The sequence below is a fragment of the Panthera tigris genome, chromosome B2, assembly GCF_018350195.1.
Source record: "Panthera tigris isolate Pti1 chromosome B2, P.tigris_Pti1_mat1.1, whole genome shotgun sequence".
Lineage (NCBI taxonomy): Eukaryota > Metazoa > Chordata > Mammalia > Carnivora > Felidae > Panthera > Panthera tigris.
In genome coordinates this window covers 140,820,494-140,840,257 of record NC_056664.1, presented here as the reverse complement: position 1 = coordinate 140,840,257, position 19,764 = coordinate 140,820,494, and the positions used below count along the sequence as shown (strand labels likewise).

Genomic DNA, 19,764 nt, shown 5'->3' with positions numbered 1-19,764 from the left:
AGGAAAAAGATGCTGCTTATAGGCACTGCAAGGAGGTAATTACACTGACTGCTCCGGGTAAATGAACTGCTGGTTAGCTAACCCCCTGAAAGCCTGACGGTCCTGAGGACTTGAGAGGAGAAGAAGCGAACACGGGTGGAGAAGGCAGACACAGGTTGGTTCCCCCTCCCCAGGTGGGAGCAGAGAGGCCTTAGGGCTGCGCTTCTCAGCCTTCACGGGTCTTGTTACAAATGCAGCTTCTCAGTCAGGACAAGGACTGGGGCCTGAAGTTCCGCATTTCCAACAAGCTCCCGGGAGATGTTGATGTTGCTCCTCCACGGACCCCTCTTTGTGTAGCAAGGACTTAGGGATTCGGTTTCAGAAGCAAAAAAGTCAAGGGATAGGTATTTACACCTGTCTCTCTCAGAGCCTCAGTTGTCTGCAAACCAAGGGAGTTGTCCGGGATGATGTCCACAGTCACTGAGGTCCCTTGGTGACTCAGAGCGTTGCTGGGGACCAGCTCACCTGGAGTCAGGGAGGCGGGCTCCCCAAGCTCTTTCATAGATGGAATCTGTGCATTTCAGTGCCCCTGGCTGGGGAGGGGTGGGCCTCTATTTTCCACGAACACACTCCAGACCCTTGCTCTTTCCTTTGGCCATATTCTTGAGCCACGCGGTCCCAATCTCTCCATCCCTTCCATGCCACCAGCCTGTCCTTCCCTTCCTTGCAGCTTCTGGCTTCCTCTGCTCGCTCACAGCTGACCTCTTCCTCACCCTGGTCAGTGGACCAACCTTCCCCCTTCTGCGGTTTTGTATATGCGAACTGATTATAATTATAGTATGTTTCTTCTCTCTTTCTCTCTCTCTCTCTCCTCCCTCCCTCTTTCCTCCCTCGCTTCCTTCCTTTCTTCCTTTCTTTCTTTTGTCAAAGCGTGTCAACATTGCTCTTTTTGCTGATTTAACAGACTCTAAAGAATGTAACATTGGTGCCGTGAGAGAGAGCCATCTGAAATGAAGTGATCCCTTAGTTTTCAGGGTGGGTTTGTTAATTCTCCAGAAGAGATTCCAAATGTGTACATGGGTACACTTCTGTAAGTCCAACCTTCAACTTAGTAAGACTTACTGTGTTAAAAGAGACACCCAGCGGATTCAGGATGGGGAGTACAGAGGTCACCAAAATACCGCTGTGGATTTAGCAATTCAGATTCAGAGGCTCAGCGCAGCATGGACAAGAAAGCGCGATCTCAGCAAGTGCCCTTGTCTCAGTTTCTCTTCCTGTAAAAAGGAGGAAAATCCCACTCGCCACCCACAAGGCTCTCTGGAGGACTGCTCTGCAAAGGGCATCCACCAGGGGTGGGAGCTGCAGAGTACTCTTCTCTGTCCTTACAATTCTCCACCCCAACCATCACAGTAAAATGTCCTAACCTCGCAAACCCGTGAATACATTTACATCAGAAAACTGGCCTCGGTTCCAACACATGGTGCATTCCCGCAAATTTGGATTTCTACAGGAAGAAGACATAATATAGACTTTAATGAACATCCTGGATGAAAAACACCCCTCTTCCTAAATCCTCTGGAAAAACAAAATCTCTGGCTCCTTCCTTCCCTCAGAACTAGAGTTTTCAAAATCTTGTGGTATTTCCCCAAATACCACAATTTCGAATTGTGACATCTGGTTCCCAGCTCTCCCAGGCTGGATTATTTTTTAAAGAGACAACGAGGAATTCTGACATTCTGAGTTGCCACCCTGTGTTGGTATGGGAGAATCACTGCCTATCCTTCCTTGGCATTAGTACGCACTAAATGTTTCTAGCATTTTCCCTTAAACAAGGAATCTTCTTCCTCTTCTTTTTTTTTTTTTTATTCCTGGGATGCCATTTTCTTCAAAGGCCTTGTCCCTTCCAGAAGGTATTTTAGACACGGTGGGACACCCTGCTCCCCTCTTCCCTTAACTCCTTCACGAGTATCACAGGTTATGTGGGCATCAGTGAGAGTCCCAAAGGACAAAAGTCCCAAAGGACAAAAGGCAGTCAGTTTCAAGAGGGGCGTCGGATTGCCTGGACTTTCCTGGCAGTTCCACTCTCTCCACACAATTGGGCCCGGGATTTGAGAACCAGGCCCTGTAGCCACAATGTGCTGGGCATGGCTCTCTATTTCTGAGTCATGGAGATGATGGGGGAGTCAGCCAACAGGATGGGAGAGTTGGATGATGCCCACAGCCTGGGGGGGGTGGGGTGGAGAAAGCAACTTAGGGAAAATAGGAAGGGCTACTTGCTCCACTAAGACCAGAAACTCTCACTCAGAGCCTGGCTCCCCAGAGCAGCCAGACCACGGGCAGTGGTCTGGAGCACAGGGGGTGATGGCAGACGGGCCTATGTTCCCAGCTCTGGCCAAATGACCTTTGACCAATCACTGTCCTTTCTGAGCACTGGCTTTCTTGTGACTAAAATAGGGACAATAGTGTCTAAACACCATGGAGTGGATGTTGTGAGTATAAAGGAAGTCCTACATAGACAGGGCTGAGTATGATACCCGGCACGAGAGAGGCACTCAGTGAAAAATAGCTATTACCATCATTCTATCTTTCAGCATGGAACGACCAACCAACTGCTTTACAGGAAAAGCACGCAGAATATTTTACTTCAACGGACACAGGTAAATGCTGATGGTGCATGGAAGAGAAAGTGCCAAAGCTAATGGAGTGGCATCATGGTTACTCTGTTAAAGAAGGGGGCAGGAAGCAAGAAGCAGGGCAGAGACGATGGCAAAGGCGGGAGGAATCCCACACAGGCAGGTGTAATTCAAGTCCGAGCAGAGTTTCCGGGTCTGGCCAACTGTTCATGAAAGGCCAAAATGTCCACTGCAAATAACAATTACACAACGGATAAACTGGGATCATTTTGGAGGTGAGCGGGAAAATGCAAACAAAAATTGGGGGGAAGGGTGAGAAAATATCACCTTCTGAAAAGAAAATTGGCGAAAGCCAATCAAATTAACCACCAATGACCCTGCCCTTTCTCTTTTTGTATGTTCTACACTGTGGCATCCAGCATATAGCACACAGAGTGACTCAAAGTCTAAGGAAGGTTTAATCACAGATCGATCACAGACAACAGACTAATCGTGAGGCCAAAAATAAATGAAACAATCACATTTTAAAGCAATTTTATGGTGAATGTCATCAGTAAAAATAACCAACACAAAAAGAAGCCAGTATTGACTTAAAAAATTAAATCGCCAGGAAAAATCTGTCTTACTAGAAATAACAGTTCCGTAAGAAAATTCATAATGACAACTTTCATGACAAAAAGCCTGATTAATGAAAACATTCTAAGTTTTAAATTTTATGCAGAAATGACTCTAATCATAATAATTTTAGTAAAATAAAAACAGCAATGGGAAAAACTGGAAATGGTGTAGCTTTACAACAGATAAAATTGATTAAGGTCTTAAAATGGCTTAGAGTATTCTCAAAGTCTTTTCTTCAACAAGAATCCATCAGTGTTGTTAAAATGCCAATTAAAATGTTTCCACTCTTAAACACAGAATTAAGATGTCTCTAGGGAAAAAAACTCTAGCAAGTCAAATTGGCGGATGAAAACATCCTGTTCCCATGGAACTCTTCCCAGGAATTGCGCTATGTAGGATGGGGCGGAACCGCGGCTGGTTGGCCAGTGTTTCCTCGGGATCAGAAACAGCCGTGCTTCCTAAACATCTCTTCTAGAGGATGTCCAGTCCAATTTAGGAAATAAGGAAAGATGAAACTTTTGTCTTAGAAATGGTGATTGGTTCTGTGTACTTCAAGAAAAGAGGTTGATGAGAATCTGACCAAAAGAGTAGAGGGTAGAGGATGAAAGAGAAGAAGAGGAGGAAGGGGAGGGGAAGTAGGGGGAGGAGAAGGGGGAGAAAGAGAAATAGGGGAAGAAGGAGGGAGAGGAGGAGGGGGAGGAAGTTGAGGGGGAGGAGGAGGAAGAGGGGAGGAGGAGGGAGAATGAGAAAGAGGAGGAAGGAGAGAAGATGGGGGAGGAAAAGGAGAGGGAGAAGTGGAAGAAGAGGAGGGAGAGAAGGAGAGGGAGGAAGAGGAGAGGGAGGAAGGGGGAGAAAGAAGCAGATGAGGCAGAGGAGGAAGGAGTGGAGGAGGGGGAGGAGAAGAGGGAGACAGAAGCTAAGGAAGGGAGAGGAAAGGGGGAGGAGGGGATGAGGAGAGGGAGGAGGGGGAGGAGAAGGTGGAGGGGGAGAAGAGGAGGAAGCAGGGGGAGGGAGAGGAGGAGAGGGCCAGGGAGGAGGGGAGGGAGGAGGGAGAGAGAGAGGAAAGGAGAGAGGGAGGGAAAGAGACAGAAGGAGACCCAGAAGGGAGACGCACTGTGACTAGAAGAGTGGTGTTCTAGCTGTCCAGTGAAAGTTGCACAGTGGAGGTAATAATTCTTCAGATTCCGCCATTGCCACAACATAGGTGAGTTTTTTAAAGACAACCCTACTTCCTTTGATAGAATTCTGCCCTCACCAAGCAACTATTTGATCTGTGATCAATTTATCATCTTTTTCTTTTACGGATCCTGCTGGAACTCTGTAGTGTCAGGGTTACCGTGACACGGGGAGAGAGTTTCCTAAATAACTAGGCTTGCTTTTGGGAGTCCAGCAAGCTGAGTTCACATTTCAACTCCTCCTGGACTCCCTCTCTTGGCATCCTCAGGACCAGTGGGGCTGGGAAGTGACCACACGCATATGAAAAGTAGAGAGGCAGACCCACCACTTTCCCCCATTTTGATCCCTGTAAAGGTCTATCCCTACTTGAAATGAAATGCTTTGATCCTGTGATTTATAATGCAGTATCTCATAATTTTTTTTCCTTTTTAAAGATTTTCTTATCTTATTTTTTTATTTAAGAGAGAGAGACAGAGAGAGAATGAGTGGGAGAGAGGAGCAGAAGGAAAGTGAGAGAGAATCCCAAGTAGGTTCCACACTTAGTGTGGAACCTGATGCAGGGCTTGATCCCACAGCCCTGGGATCATGACCTGAGCTGAAATCAAGAGTCAGATACTCAACTGACAGAGCCACCCATGTGCCCCTCTCATCATTTTTTTTCCTAACTCCAAATCAGTTGCTTAGTATCTTATCATCCCCAAGTGAACCGAAAAAGCTGAGTCTCCAAAGGGTCACATTTCCAAGCAGGACTCCAGGGACTTTAGGGACCCCAGTGAGACCTCCCTGCACCCCTGCTGCCATTCTTGGGTGTATTTTTAGCTGCAGTGTAACTCATCAGGAAAGGTGTTCCAGAAAAAAGAAGTGTAAGGCATTTCAGGAGACTTGTAACAGACTCTGAGACACTGAGTCTCCTCCTCCTCACCACCTACTCCCCGGCAGAAATCTGAAGGCAGGGAGCTGTGCCCGCCCTCCACCCACAGCTTCCAGCAATTACTCAGATGGCTGGTTTCCAGCGGCGATCCTGGGCGCCTGTAAGGAGACATCTACTACAGATAATTAGGATTCATAACTAATAAGAAGTTTCCAAATGTAATTTTCATTTTTCCTTCTTTCGTTAGATGGCACAAAATAAATGTGCTAAGATTTCATTGAAACAGAATCTTATTCTCCACAGCCAAGTAATATAGGGGAGGGAGGACTCCTTATAAAGAATTAGACCAACTGTGCAATTTATTCCTACCACATTTCAGGTCGAGAATTCTTTTATGAGAATCTATGTATGTGGAAGGTGAGGAGAGAACTAGGTGGGAAAAGAGAAGAATTTTTCTACTTTTCTTAAAAGACAGACAGACAGAAAGAAAGAAAGAAAAAGAAAAAGAACCCAACCAAAAAACCCCAACCATTTACTAAGCTGATCCTGAAAAGAACCTTATAGGATACGCATCATTATTGCCATTTGACAACTAGCCTAACGTCACACAACTAGAGGTGAGTGGGCCCTTCTTCCTCTTCTGTTCCCATTGTCCTCCTCTCCCCTTCCTCTCTTCCTCTTTTTCCCTGACAGCTTTATTGTGCTATAAACTTACAAACCTAACAGCTAGCCTTTGGAAATATACAATGTCATGACCTTAAATAAATGTGCTGGGTTGTGCAACCAGCACCACAGCCCAAGTTGAGGCCATTTCCAGCAAGTTTTCTGAAGTCCAAGTGTGGTGACCATCACTCCTGCCCCCACCCCAGGCAATCACTCATCTACTTTCTATCTCTAAAGATTTGCCCTTTCCAGAGATTTCATACACATAGAACTACACAATATGTAGCTTTCTGATCGGACTTCTTCCGCTTAGAGCGTTTTTGTTATGTTTATTTATTTTGAGAAAGAGAGTGTGTGAGCAGGGGAGGGACAGAGACAGAGGCAGAGAGAGAATCCCAAGCACACTCCTCACTGTCAGTGCAGAGCCTGACCCATGAACCATGAGATAATGACCTGAGCCATTATCAAGAGTCAGATGCTCTGGGAATGCAAGCTGGTGTAGCCACTCTGGGAAACAGTATAGAGGTTCCTCAAAAAATTAAAAATAGAACTATCCTATGACCCAGCAATTGCACTACTAGGCATTTATCCAAGGGATACAGGTGTGCTGTTTCAAAGGGACACATGCACCCCCACGTTTATAGCAGCACTATCAACAATAGCTAAAGTACGGAAAGAGCCCAAATGTCCATCGATGGATGAATGGATAAAGAAGATGTGGTGTGTATATATATATAATGGAGTATCACAATAAAAAAGAATGGAATCTTGCCATTTGCAACTATGTGGATGGCACTGGAAGGTATTATGCTAAGTGAAATTAGAGAAAGACAAATATATGACTTCACTCAAATGAGGGCTTTAAGAGACAAAACAGATGAACAAGAGGAAAAGGAAACAAAAATAATATAAAAACAGGGAGGGCAACAAAACATAAGAGACTCATAAATATGGAGAACAAACAGAGGGTTATGGGAGGGGTTGTGGGAGGGGGGATGGGCTAAATGGGTAAGGGGCACTAAGGAATCTACTCCTGAAATCATTGTTGCACTATATGCTAACTAATTTGGATGTAAATTAAAATAATAATAATAATAATAATAATAATAATAATAAAATTAAACTAAAAAAAGAAGACATGGTGTATATATACACAATGGAATATCACTCAGCCATCAAAAAGAATAATATCTTGCCATTTGCAATGATGTGGATGGAGCTAGAATGCATTACATTGAGTGAAATAAATCAGAAAAAGAGAAGTACCATAAGATTTCACTCATAAGTAGAATTTAAGAAACAAAACAGATAACATATCGGAAGGGGTGGGGGAAGAGAATAAAGGGAGACAAACCACAAGAGACTCTTAACCATAGAGAACAAACTGAGCATTGATGGAGGGACGGTGGGTGGGGATGGGCTAGATAGATGATGGGTATCAGGAGAGCACTTGTGATGAGCACTGAGTGTTCTATGTAAATGATGAATCACTGAATTCTACTCCTGAAACTAATATTGCACTGTATGTTAACTAATTAAAATTTAAATTTTAGAAAAAGATGTGGTATGTATATACAATGGAATTTTATTTAGCCATAAAAAAGGAAAGCTTGCCATCTGCTTCAACATCGATGAAACTTGAATGTATTATACTCAGTGAAATAAAGAGAGAAAGAGAGACAAATACTGTATAATATCACTTATATAAAGAACTTTAAAAAAAAACAGAGCTCATAGATACTGAGAACAGATTTAACGGATTGGTCATTGCCAGGTAAGGAGGGTGGGGGTGAGCATAATGGGTAAAAGGGGTCAAAATCTACAAACTTCCAGTTACAAAATAAATGTCATAAGGGTATAATGTGCATCATGGTGACAATAGTTACTAATATTGTATTGCATATTTGAAAGTTGCTAAGAGAGTAAATGTTAAAATTTCTCATTACAAAAATAATTTATTAGCTATTTATGGTTATGGATGTAAATCATATTTATTGTGGTGATCATTTTGCAATCTACACAATTATCGAATCATGTTGTACACCTGAAACTAATATAATGTTATGCTAATTGTATCTCAATTAAAAAGCAAGAGAATTATTTTTTAAAAAAAGATACTCTTTCCTGTAATGAGATTGTGGGTGATGGTTATTGTCCATACTGTAAATTTTGGAGTTCTGTTTTTTTGGGTGTCTGAGCCTCTTTAAAAATTATTATTGGGGCACCTGGGGGGCTCAGTCGGTTAAGATTCCAACTCAGTTTTGGCTCTGGTCATGATCTCACGGTGCGTGGGTCTGAGCCCCACATTGGGCTCTGCACTGATGGTGCAAAGCCTGCTTGGGATTCTCTCTCTTTGTTTTCTCCCCTCAGTCTCTTTCTCTCAAAAATAAATAAACAGTTTTAAAAGTTAAAAAAAAGTCAGATGCTCAATTGATTGAGCTACTCAGGCACCCCTTGCTGAGTGTGTTTTTAAGGTTTATCTGTGTTGTAACGTGTCAACACTGGGCTCCTTTTTATAGCTTAATAGTATTCCACTATGTGGATATACCACATGTTGTTCATCGGTTTGCTCACTGATGGACAATTTGTGTTGTTTCCAGTTTTGGGGTTTTAGGTACAAGGCACACCAGAGACATATGTTGTCACTCCTCTTGGATAAATACCTAGAAATAGAGTTGCCAGGTTGTAGGATAATCTATGCTTAACTTCTTGAAGAATTTTAAGGAAATGTTTTCGAAAGTGGCTGCACCATTTTACATCCCCACCAGCAATACGTGATGGTTCCAATTTCTCCATACCTTCACCATCATTTGTCACCCTCAAGTCTTTTGGATTAGAGCCATTCTAGTGGGTGTGAAGTGGTACCTCATTGTGGTTTTGATTTGCATTTCCCTTTTAACTAATGATATTGATCCTGTTTTCATGTGTTCTTTGGCCATTCATATATCTTCTTTGGAAAAATGTTCAAATCCTTTACTCATTTTTAATTGGGTTATCTTATTATTGAGTTGTAAGAGATCTTTATATTCTAGATACAAGTACAAGATATTTTTATCAGATATATGATTTGCAAGTATTTTCTCCCAGTCTTTGGCTTGTTTTTGTGTTTTCTTAATAGTGTCTTTTTCAAATTATTTATTTATTTATTTATTTATTTATTTATTTATTTATTTATGAGAGAGAGAGAAACAGAGCATGAGCAAGGGAGGGGCAGAGAGAGAGGGAGACACAGAATCTGAAGCAGGCTCTGGGCTCTGAGCTGTCAGCATAGAGCGTAAGGCGGGGTTCAAACTTGTGAACCAGGAGATCATGACCTGAGCAGAAGTCGGACACTTAACCAACTGAGCCACCCAGGCTCTCCTAATGGTGTCTTTTTAAAATGTGTATTTATTTATTTTGAGAGAAAGAGAGAGCTCAAGCAGCGGAGTGGCAGAGAGAGAGGAAGAGAGAATCCCAAGCAGGCTCCTCACTGTCAGCACAGAGCCCAACCACGGGGCTGGATCCCACAAACCATGAGATAATGACCTGAGCCAGCATCAGGAGCCCGGACACCCAACCAACTGAGCCACCCAGGTGCCCCTTAAAGGTGTCTTTGAAGCACAAAAATTTTTAATTTGATGAAATCCAATTTATTATATTTTACTTTCATTATAGATCATGCTTTTGGTGTCTATATAAGAAGTCTTCGCCTATCCTAAGGTCATGAAAATTTTCTCTATGTTTCTTTCAGAAGTTTTAGAATTTTAGCTCTTAAATTTAGGTCTATGATCCATTTTGAATTAAACTGTGTGTAAGGTATGAGGTAAGGATTACTTGTTATAGGTTTCTTGAGCTTTTCTATTTCTTTTTGAGTCATTCTTTTGGTAACTGTGGCTTTCTAAGAATTTGTCTATTCATCTAAGTTGTCTAATTTGTGGCACAAAATAAAAATCCTTTTACTATCTGTAGGGTCAATGGTGAGGCCTCTGCTTTCATTCCTGATTTTGGTAATCTGTATCTTCTCTGTCTCTCTCTTTTTTTTTTTTTTTTTGGAAGGGGTGGGGGATAGTATAGTTAAAGGTTTGCCAATTTTGTTAGTCTTCTCAAGGAACTAACTTTTGGTCTCATTGATTTATGATTTACCCTGTTGTTTTCTGTATTCTATTTCTTTTATTTCCAATGTCATTTTTAATACTGCCTTATTATAGCTTGTTTTGAGTTCAGTTTGTCCTTTTTCTAGTTTCTTAAGGTGAAAGTTTCAGTTACTGATTTTTTCCATACTTCACTCCAAAGCAAATTGGCCCCTCAGGGAAGCTGCTGGTTTTCAGAGCTTGCCCTGTCCAGGTCGAACTTTATCACCTTTGGAATTTGGGTGGGGATTGAAGCAGCTCCAGGTGAGAATGTCATAGACACCCACTCTACTTAACCAAAGTCCAAGAGTTTTTCATGAGTAACTGCTCCTCAATACAGCTGAATTCTAGAGCCATGAAATGTTTATGACTATTTTTTCCAATTTTTTTGTTGCTTCTTGGGGAAGGGATGTGCAGAGCAACTCATGTCCGCCATGCTCGCCTGTCTCTAAAGCCCCTCTGCTCTTCCTCACAGGAAACAAGATTCGGTTTCATCCTTTACCCCATCTAGTTCTCTCACAGATTCTGTGTCTCTGAGAGCATGAGGCAGAGCTGGTTTTAAGAATGTTCATGTTGAAAAATACTGCTTAGGATATATACGGCACTTCAGTGAATCACTCAACCTCTTCAATATTAACAAGGAAGAACGGAAACTCTCTTAGGGAATTCCGGTGGCACTCTTTATCATCCCCAGTTCCTAATCTTGTTGATTTTGCAGATGCTCCTTTCACTAACCAAGAGGTGGGATAGCAAATAGGATCACAGCAGGAAAATGCTTCAAGGCCAGTGTGAAGAGCTGGGCTCTTTGCACACTGCTTGAGTCGAGGATTTTCTAGCTGCATGCTAATGTGATGTAGGTACAGACCGTGCAGTTTCCATAGGCCCAGTTCTGTTTCAAAGGAAACTGGGCCTGTCTCTCCCCTGGGACATGATGCCCTGGAAAGAATAAGGGCTGAGACCCAGGAGACCTGGGTTCAAGGCTCTGGCTCTGCCACTTTCTCCCATTTAGCCTCTTTGAGACTCTGTTTCCTTATTGGTAAGATGGATGTAATAACCCAATACTTGCTTGGATATGATCAAATTCAGCAATAGCCATGGGTAGCCTTTGCAAATGATTCACATGCTATAAATGTAAGGCTTTAAATTACAAATTAATTCATAACTAATGTCTTGAAATCCCAAGATGCGGTGACTAAGAGATGGTCTGTCTCTCCACTGCTGATTCTTCCTTCTGCTTCCCTGCCTCAGGACACAAGAAGGCTGTGGTCCAGCAGACCCCCACCAAACACTCCCACCATTAAGTCATTCACTGCCCCCCCTCCTGGACAACAGGGATGTAGGCAGATACTCAGAGGACACAGTCATGCTTTGGTACTTGGGGATGGCAGACCACAGCAGGTGCTGTCTCTCAAGACCCACGCTTGTATTTCTTTACACTGCAAAGCAGGGGGGTCTTTCGGCTGAGTAAGCCTGGGAAGGGAAGCCCACGGTGTAGGAGGAACAGCGGGAGGGAACTGTCAGGTGGGTTTTCATGCTAAGCTTTATGTTCACACGGAGTGATCACAGCCCCTCTGCCACTCTTGCCAGATTATCACTGCACCACCGCCAAGCCACATGGTCACAAATGCAAACTTTTAAGAGCGAGAAGCATCTCTCTTTTCTTAACCAAAAATACAACTTTAAAAGTTTGCCCTGTGAGGGATTAGGATTTGTTTTACTATGTTTTAAAATGCGTTGCTGTAAACTTTTAATCCTAGGATACATATCTAAGAAAAACCAAAGCTATTCAGCTCAATAATATATCACAAATATGTATCTTGGCCATGCCTTAATAAAGGAAGTTCTGGGTCCTAGGCTGGATAACCCAGATAGCGGGGTAAGATGTAACCTCTCCAGGTTTCTGTTACAGAAACTAGCATGAAGTGCATAAAGGGAGCAGAGGGCAGCCACCTAAAACTATGGGTCTTTTGTAACAGAGGCTCCTTCTCAGAGGAGCTTGGGTTTCCAAGAAGCATCGGGAAACAGAACTTGGTGGCGACCCTCACTTGATGGCATCGCCAGCCCGCCTCCAGCGCGCCAGCCCCTGGGCCTTACCTCCAGACACTTTACACCCCACCTCTACTCAGGTCATCCTGCTGCGGCGGGAACGAAGACTTCCGGGACTCCTCCCCGGCTAGGCGTCACCGTCCAGTGTCCCGCCTGCCCCTCCTGCACGGGCACCTGGGCCTGTCCTCCCACACTGTGGCCGAGCCAAGGTGGGAAGGGACCCGAGGCTAAGGGCAGACCTTCGTCTGCTTTTTTGCCTTTCCAGGTTACCTATTTGCCTTTCCAGGTCGGCGGCTTCATCCGGCGTGGCTCGCGGAAGGACTCCCGGGTCACTGAAGCTGGTGCGAAGCAGGGTCCCCATCACAAAGAAGAACAGAATGCCACCAACCACGGGGATGGCGGGGGTGATTTTCACTGCTAGATATGGGCAGCTGCCAACAGGTTGGGAAGGCAGGAGGAGAGGGGAAAGAGAAAGGAAATATAATGTCAGTAATCAACAGTGAGCAGTCTATATTTTCCAAGAAGCCGAAAGCTTCTTTGGAGGAGCAAAATTGATTTCCATTAAAAATTCATCTATGTTAAGCATTTACATTTGGGGAGGTCTGCAATTCTCTCTTGTGGACAGCTTCACCCTCCCTGTCGAGCCACAAAACCCCAGGCCCTCTGCTCCCACAGTGCTACTCGGGAAAGACACTGGCAGAGGAGAGAAAATCATCCCACTTGCACGATCAATGCAGGATGAACAAGAGCTTGTACCCCGCGCGTTATCAATACAGCTAGTGAATCTGTGCCGTCTTCCCGGCCTTCCCTGAAACTGCACAAGACAAGAAGACGCCGGCTTAGAACCATCTTCCCCAGACCCAGGCTTTCCTTCCTGAGTTGAGCACCTTCCTGGTCCAAAAGCTGAGAAGCGCAAATGCACCCTTTAAAGGCAAGAAACCGTTTTTCAATATTTTGGAGCTAATCTGTCCAAAAGAGGTTAATGAGCTATGGAAATGAACTTGTAAGCCGGTTTCTGAAGAAGACTAAAGGCATTTAGGCAGGTGGAATATAATAAACTTCTGCTTTCCAGAAGGCATTTTTTTTAAAATATGAAATTTATTGTCAAATTGGTTTCCATACAACAACCAGTGCTCATCCCAACAGGTGCCCTCCTCAATGCCCATCAGCCACTTTCCCCTCCCTCCTACCCATCAACCCTCAGTTTATTCTCAGTTTTTAAGAGTCTCCTATGGTTTGCCTCCCTCCCTCTCTAACTTTTTTCCCCCTCCCCCTCCCCCATGGTCTTCTGTTAAGTTTCTCAGGATCCACATAAGAGTGAAAACATATGGTATCTGTCTTTCTCTGTATGGTTTATTTCACTTAGCATCACACTCTCCAGTTCCATCCACGTTCATACAAAGGGCCATATTTCATTCTTTCTCATTGCCACGTAGTATTCCATTGTGTATATAAACCACAATTTCTTTATCCATTCATCAGTTGATGGACATTCAGGCTCTTTCCATAATTTGGCTATTGTTGAAAGTGCTGCTATAAACATTGGGGTACAAATGCCCCTATGTACTAGCACGCCTGTATCCCTTGGGTAAATTCTTAGCAGTGCTATTGCTGGGTCATAGGGTAGATCTATTTTTAATTTTTTGAGGAACCTCCATACTGTTTTCCAGAGCGGCTGCACCAGTTTGCATTCCCACCAACAGTGCAGGAGGGCTCCCGTTTCTCTACATCCTCTCCGGCAGCTATACTCTCCTGATTTGTTCATTTTAGCCACTCTGTCTGGCGTGAGGTGGTATCTCAGTGTGGTTTTGATGTGTCTTTCCCTGATGAGGAGTGACATTGAGCATCTTTTCATGTGCTTATTGGCCATCTGGATGTCTTCTTTAGAAAAGTGTCTATTCAGGTTTTCTGCCCATTTTTCACTGGATTATTTGTTTTTTGGGTGTGGAGTTTGGTGAGCTCTTTAAAGATTTTGGGTACTAGCCCTTTGTCCGATATGTCATTTGCAAATATCTTTTCCCATTCTGTTGGTTGCCTTTTAGTTTTGTTGATTGTTTCCTTTTCAGTGCAGAAGGTTTTTTTTATCTTCATGAGATCCCAATAGTTCATTTTTGCTTTTAATTCCCTTGCCTTTGGGGATGTGTCAAGTAAGAAATTGCTGTGGCTGAGGTCAGAGGGGTCTTTTGCTGCTTTCTCCTCTAGGGTTTTGATGGTTTCCTGTCTCACATTCAGGTCCTTTATCCATTTTGAGTTTATTTTTGTGAATGGTGTAAGAAAGCGGTCTAGTTTCATCCTTCTGCATGTTGCTTTCCAGTTTTCCCAGCACCGTTTGTTAAAGAGACTTTTTTCCACTGGATAGTCTTTCCTGCTTTGTCAAAGATTAGTTGGCTGTACTTTTGTGGGTCTAATTCTGGGGTTTCTATTCTATTGCATTGGTCTATGTGTCTGTTTTTGTGCCAATACCATGCTGTCTTGATGATTACAGCTTTGTAGTAGAGGCTAAAGTCTGGGATTGTGATGCCTCCCGCTTTGGTCTTCTTCTTCAAAATTACTTTGGCTATTCGGGGTCTTTTGTGGTTCCATAAAAATTTTAGGATTGCTTGTTCTAGCTTCCAGAAGAATGCTGGTGCAATTTTGATTGGGATTGCATTGAATGTGTAGATTGCTTTGGGTAGTATTGACATTTTAACAATATTTATTCTTCCAATCTATGAGCATGGGATGTTTTTCCATTTCTTTGTATCTTCTTCAATTTCCTTCATAAGCTTTCTATAGTTTTCAGCATACAGATCTTTTACATCTTTGGTTAGGTTTATTCCTAGGTATTTTATGTTTCTTGGTGCAATTGTGAATGGGATCAGTTTCTTTATTTGTCTTTCTGTTGCTTCATTATTAGTGTATAAGAATGCAACTGATCTCTGTACACTGATTTTGTATCCTGAGACTCTGCTGAATTCATGTATCAGTTCTAGCAGACTTTTGGTGGAGTCTATGGGGTTTTCCATGTATAATATCATGTCTCTGCAAAAAGTGAAAGCTTGACTTTATCTTTGCCAATTTTGATGCCTTTGATTTCCTTTTGTTGTCTGATTCTGATGCTAGAACTTCCAACACTATGTTAAACAACAGTGGTGAGAGTGGACATCCCTGTCGTGTTCCTGATCTCAGGGAGAAAGCTCTCAGTTTTTCCCCATTGAGGATGATATTAGCTGTGGGCTTTTCATAAGTGGCTTCTATGATGTTTAAGTATGTTCCTTCTATCCCGACTTTCTTGAGGGTTTTTATTAAGAAAGGATGCTGAATTTTGTCAAATGCTTTTTCTGCATCAATTGACAGGATCATATGGTTCTTATCTTTTCTTTTATTAATGTGATGTATCACATTGATTGATTTGTGAATGTTGAACCAGCCCTGCATCCCAGGAATGAATCCCACTTGATCATGGTGAATAATTCTTTTTATATGCTGTTGAATTCGATGTGTTAGTACCTTATTGAGAATTTTTGCATCCATATTCATCAGGGATATTGGCCTGTAGTTCTCTTTTTTTGCTGGGTCTCTGTCTGGTTTAGGAATCAAAGTAATGATGGATTCATAGAATAAGTCTGGAAGTTTTCCTTCCCTTTCTATTTTTTGGAACAGCTTGAGAAGGATAGGTACTATCTCTACTTTAAATGTCTGGTAGAATTCCCCTGGGAAGCCATCTGGTCCTGGACTCTTATTGTTGGGAGATTTTTGATAACTGATTCAATTTCTTCATTGGTTATGGGTCTGTTCAAGTTTTCTATTTCTTCCTGAAAATGGAATTATTACAACCAATCCCTCAGAAATACAAGCAATTATCAGAGAATACTATGAAAAAATTATATGCCAACAAACTGGACAACCTGGAAGAAGTGGACAAATTCCTAAGCACCCACACACTTCCAAAACTCAAACAGGAAGAAATAGAAAACTTGAACAGACCCATATCCAGAAGGCATTTGAGCTACCAATTGAAGAGCATGGCCCAACTTAATTCTATGAAACCCCTTCGTTGTCTTTCAGTCCTAGGAGCAGACATTCAGCAAGGACTGTGAGGAGTCAGGGAGACTCTAGTCTACACCAGCTGGGCTCTGGGGATCCAGGCACCAGAACAGCTTTAAGCACTGCACCCTGGCCCATTATCACTGTCCCTTGACTCCACGGAGGTGGCGAGTGGCAGAGTGGGAACCAATGCCATGCCTGGAGCTGAGTGAGGATCGGATCTGCAATGACCGTGGTCAGTCTGTTGTCACCACGTTCAGTAACCTCATGGGCATCATCAAGGAACACAACAGGGAATCACAAGATTGTAGGATCTGGAATGGAAATCACCTTCTGGATGGGCCACCCACCAGGGGATATGCTTGCAGATATTCAAGCCGAAACAAACCGAGAGAGTAGAGACGAAAGCTTTGTTCCAGACAAGGAGGTGGACAGGGGGCTCAGTCCTGGGAATGTTAGGGACCAGCACCCCATTCCTGTGCCGTGCTTGCAGAGGAGGTAGTGAGATCTCTGATGGGATGGCAAGGGGATCCCAGCAAGAGTCCAGGCCTCAAGGACCACGGGGCATGATCCCCTTTGCCGAGGCCAGCATCAGGCATGTTAGAACATCTGGTCTTGAAGAGGCATGGTGAATGAGACAGAGACCTGAAGACCAGGTCACGGTAAAGATGACTTTCCAACAACTCTAAGAAGGTGGATGAGTGACCCCCAAAACGACTGGGAAGCATGGCCTGCAGGCAGGCAGACTGGGGTCTCCAAGAGAAACACCTGATTTAGAGACACAACAATTTATGACATTTCTAACATCTCATTCATCTTTCCCATACCAACTGCCCTGCAGAAAAAGAATGAAACAACCATCACCGGTCTCTCTGGTCACATTTCACTCGCTGGATTGTCAGTTGTGACTTCTCTTCATGGGACTCACAGGAAACCATAAAAAATTGTTCACTGTCATTCCTGCATCAGTGTGACCCTGCCCAAACTTCCAGACACTTATAACCTTTTTGAACATCCTCAGAGATTCTTGTAGAACAGTATATTTGGCAAAGAGAGCCAGAAGATACAAAGAATGTGGATAAAAGGAACACAAGACTCTCTAACCTAAAGATAAGCACTTTGTGAAAGCACTCAGTTCAATTATGGAAAGGACTTTTTAAATTCAACTGATTTTGCTCTACATTAAAAAAAATCATTGTTTTCCTCGAGTGTTTTCTGGCAAATACTAACATAATTAATACCCTTTAATGGGCTTCCGATTTTTCTTAAAAAATGTGAAAAGCTTCAAGTTAAATAACCAAACATTTAAGAGACTGAGGACACCATAATCTGGTAAATAGCCCTTAGTATATACTCCTGGCTTCGTAAAGGGAACATTTTCTTGCAATAGGAATTAGACAATTAGAGAGAAGATTTTAAAAGATGGCCCCACTAAGATTCAGCATAAAGTGACAATCAAAAGCACATTTACTACTGAATCAAACTTGGAATCCAAGTGTTCATATGGGGCTGAATCCCAGCTCTATGACGCGGTGTGGTGCGGTGGGCTTCGGGGATAGGTGCTCCTCAGGGCATGTCTATTACGTTATTTAGACTGTAAGTCCATGTTTGGACAGTGACATGGAACTTTTATGAAGAGCTGGTAATAAAAATCGATTGCTGCAAGTCTATTGATTAAATCTCTGACTGTGATATCATCCTGGAGTTAAGAGCAAGGAACTCAAGCTCTAGAGGGTCATTAAAAGGTATTTGTGGCATAAAGTATGACATTACCTTGGTTATACTTATTGTCATATAAAAAACAACCTTACCACCGTATGAAGCCTTGGAAATGTGCTGGTGTACCACAATCAGAAATAAACACAGTCCATATCAAAGGCATAAAACTGACCCTGGTATTAATGGATTTCCATTTATTTATATTAGCCCTAAAATATTTTTTTTCCTTTCAAGTTTTTATTTAAATTATAGTTAGTTAACATATATGATCATATTGGTTTCAGGAGTAGAATTTAGTGATTCATCACTTACATATGACACCCAGTGCTCATTATAACAAGTGCCCTCCGTAATGCCCATCACCCATCTAGCTGATCTCCCCTCCCACCTCACCTCCAGCAACCCTCAGTTTATTCTCTATAGTTAAGAGTCTCTTATGGTTTGCTTCCCTCTCTTTTTTCCCCTCCTTCCCCTATATTCATCTGTTTTGTTTCTTAAATTCCACATATGAGTGAAATCATATGATATTTGTCTTTCTCTGATTGACTTATTTCACTTAGCATAATACAGTCTAGCTCCATCCACATCATTGCAAATGGCAAAATTTCATTCTTTTTTTTTTAATTTTTTTAACATTTATTTATTTTTGAGACAGAGAGAGACAGAGCATGAATGGGGGAGGGTCAGAGAGAGAGGGAGACACAGAATCCGAAGCAGGCTCCAGGCTCTGAGCCGTCAGCACAGAGCCTGACGTGGGGCTCGAACTCACAGACGGCGAGATCGTGACCTGAGCTGAAGTCGGACACCCAACCAACTGAGCCACCCAGGTGCCCCAAGATTTCATTCTTTTTAATGGCTGAGTAATATTCCATACGTACATACCACTTCTTCTTTGTCCATTCATCCCAACACTTGGGCTCTTTCTACAATTTGGCTATTGTTGATGATGCTGCTGTAAACATTGGGGTGCATGTGCCCTTCTGAATCTGTAGCCCTAAAGTATTTTTTAGTATAAAAGAATCTACTCTAGGTGGACTATGTGTGTGTGTGTGTATATGTGTGTGTGTGCACGCATGCGTATTAATTTTTTTAATGTTTATTTATTTATTTTTGAGAGACAGAAAGAGAGAGCGAGCCAGGAAGGGGCAGAGTGAGAGGGAGAGAAAATCCCAAGCAGGCTTCAACAGTGCAGAGCCTGATGTGGGGCTCAAATCTACAAAGTCTGAGATCATGACCTGAGCCGAAATCAAGAGTCAGATGCTTAACCAACTGAGCCACCCAGGCACCCTGTATATATTCTTTTTACAAAATGGTTAGGAAAATGATAATTGTGTAGAATATGATTTTCCATAATTTAAATTCCAAATTCAACAGGAGGATGCCTATTTGAATAATGGCAGAGAATAAAACAGGTCAACATTCCTCCCTTCTTGTTATTAATGAGTTTGAATAAGAAACAGTTGGAAGAGTTGTTATGCAGCAGCACCCAGGGCACAGCAGGACAATATGATGGGGCCACTGGTCAGTAGGATGTGATCCATCATGAGTATTGCAGGCTGTGATTTATTTAGTTCCATTTGGCTTCTCCAAGGATGCAGGATACTTCAGTGCTGTCAGAAACCCCCTGTGGAGGTGGTTTAGCAGATCTTGGGTTACAGCATATCTGTCTTTCCCTTTTACGTCTGAAATGTTACTTGGTTGACCTCAAAGGATGCCTGCTCAAAGTCCCAGAGGTTGCCTCCATAGAGCAAGATGTAGTTAATGAGTAAGCCACGTCCTATATGGCTTCTTGTTGTCTGAAGTCCACTGCATGTGGGGCTGTTATCTTTAAGGGCCACCCACTTCTCCAGGCTGACAGCTCCGGAGTCTCCCATAGCCTCTACCTGCACCCCCATCTCCCACCAAGGATGTCCACTGCCCTAGT

General features: G+C 42.9%; 1 protein-coding gene across 3 annotated transcripts in view; it reads right to left on the bottom strand.

Moving 5' to 3' along the window:
• Positions 1-19,764, bottom strand: part of LOC102972920 (palmitoyltransferase ZDHHC14) — a 532,612-nt gene that overhangs the window by 349,684 nt on the left and 163,164 nt on the right. For all 3 annotated transcript variants that reach the window (XM_042987395.1, XM_042987404.1, XM_042987405.1), the window contains exon 2: positions 12,366-12,526. In XM_042987395.1, coding sequence (XP_042843329.1) covers positions 12,366-12,526 — 161 coding nt within the window. The remainder of the gene's footprint in view (positions 1-12,365; positions 12,527-19,764) is intronic.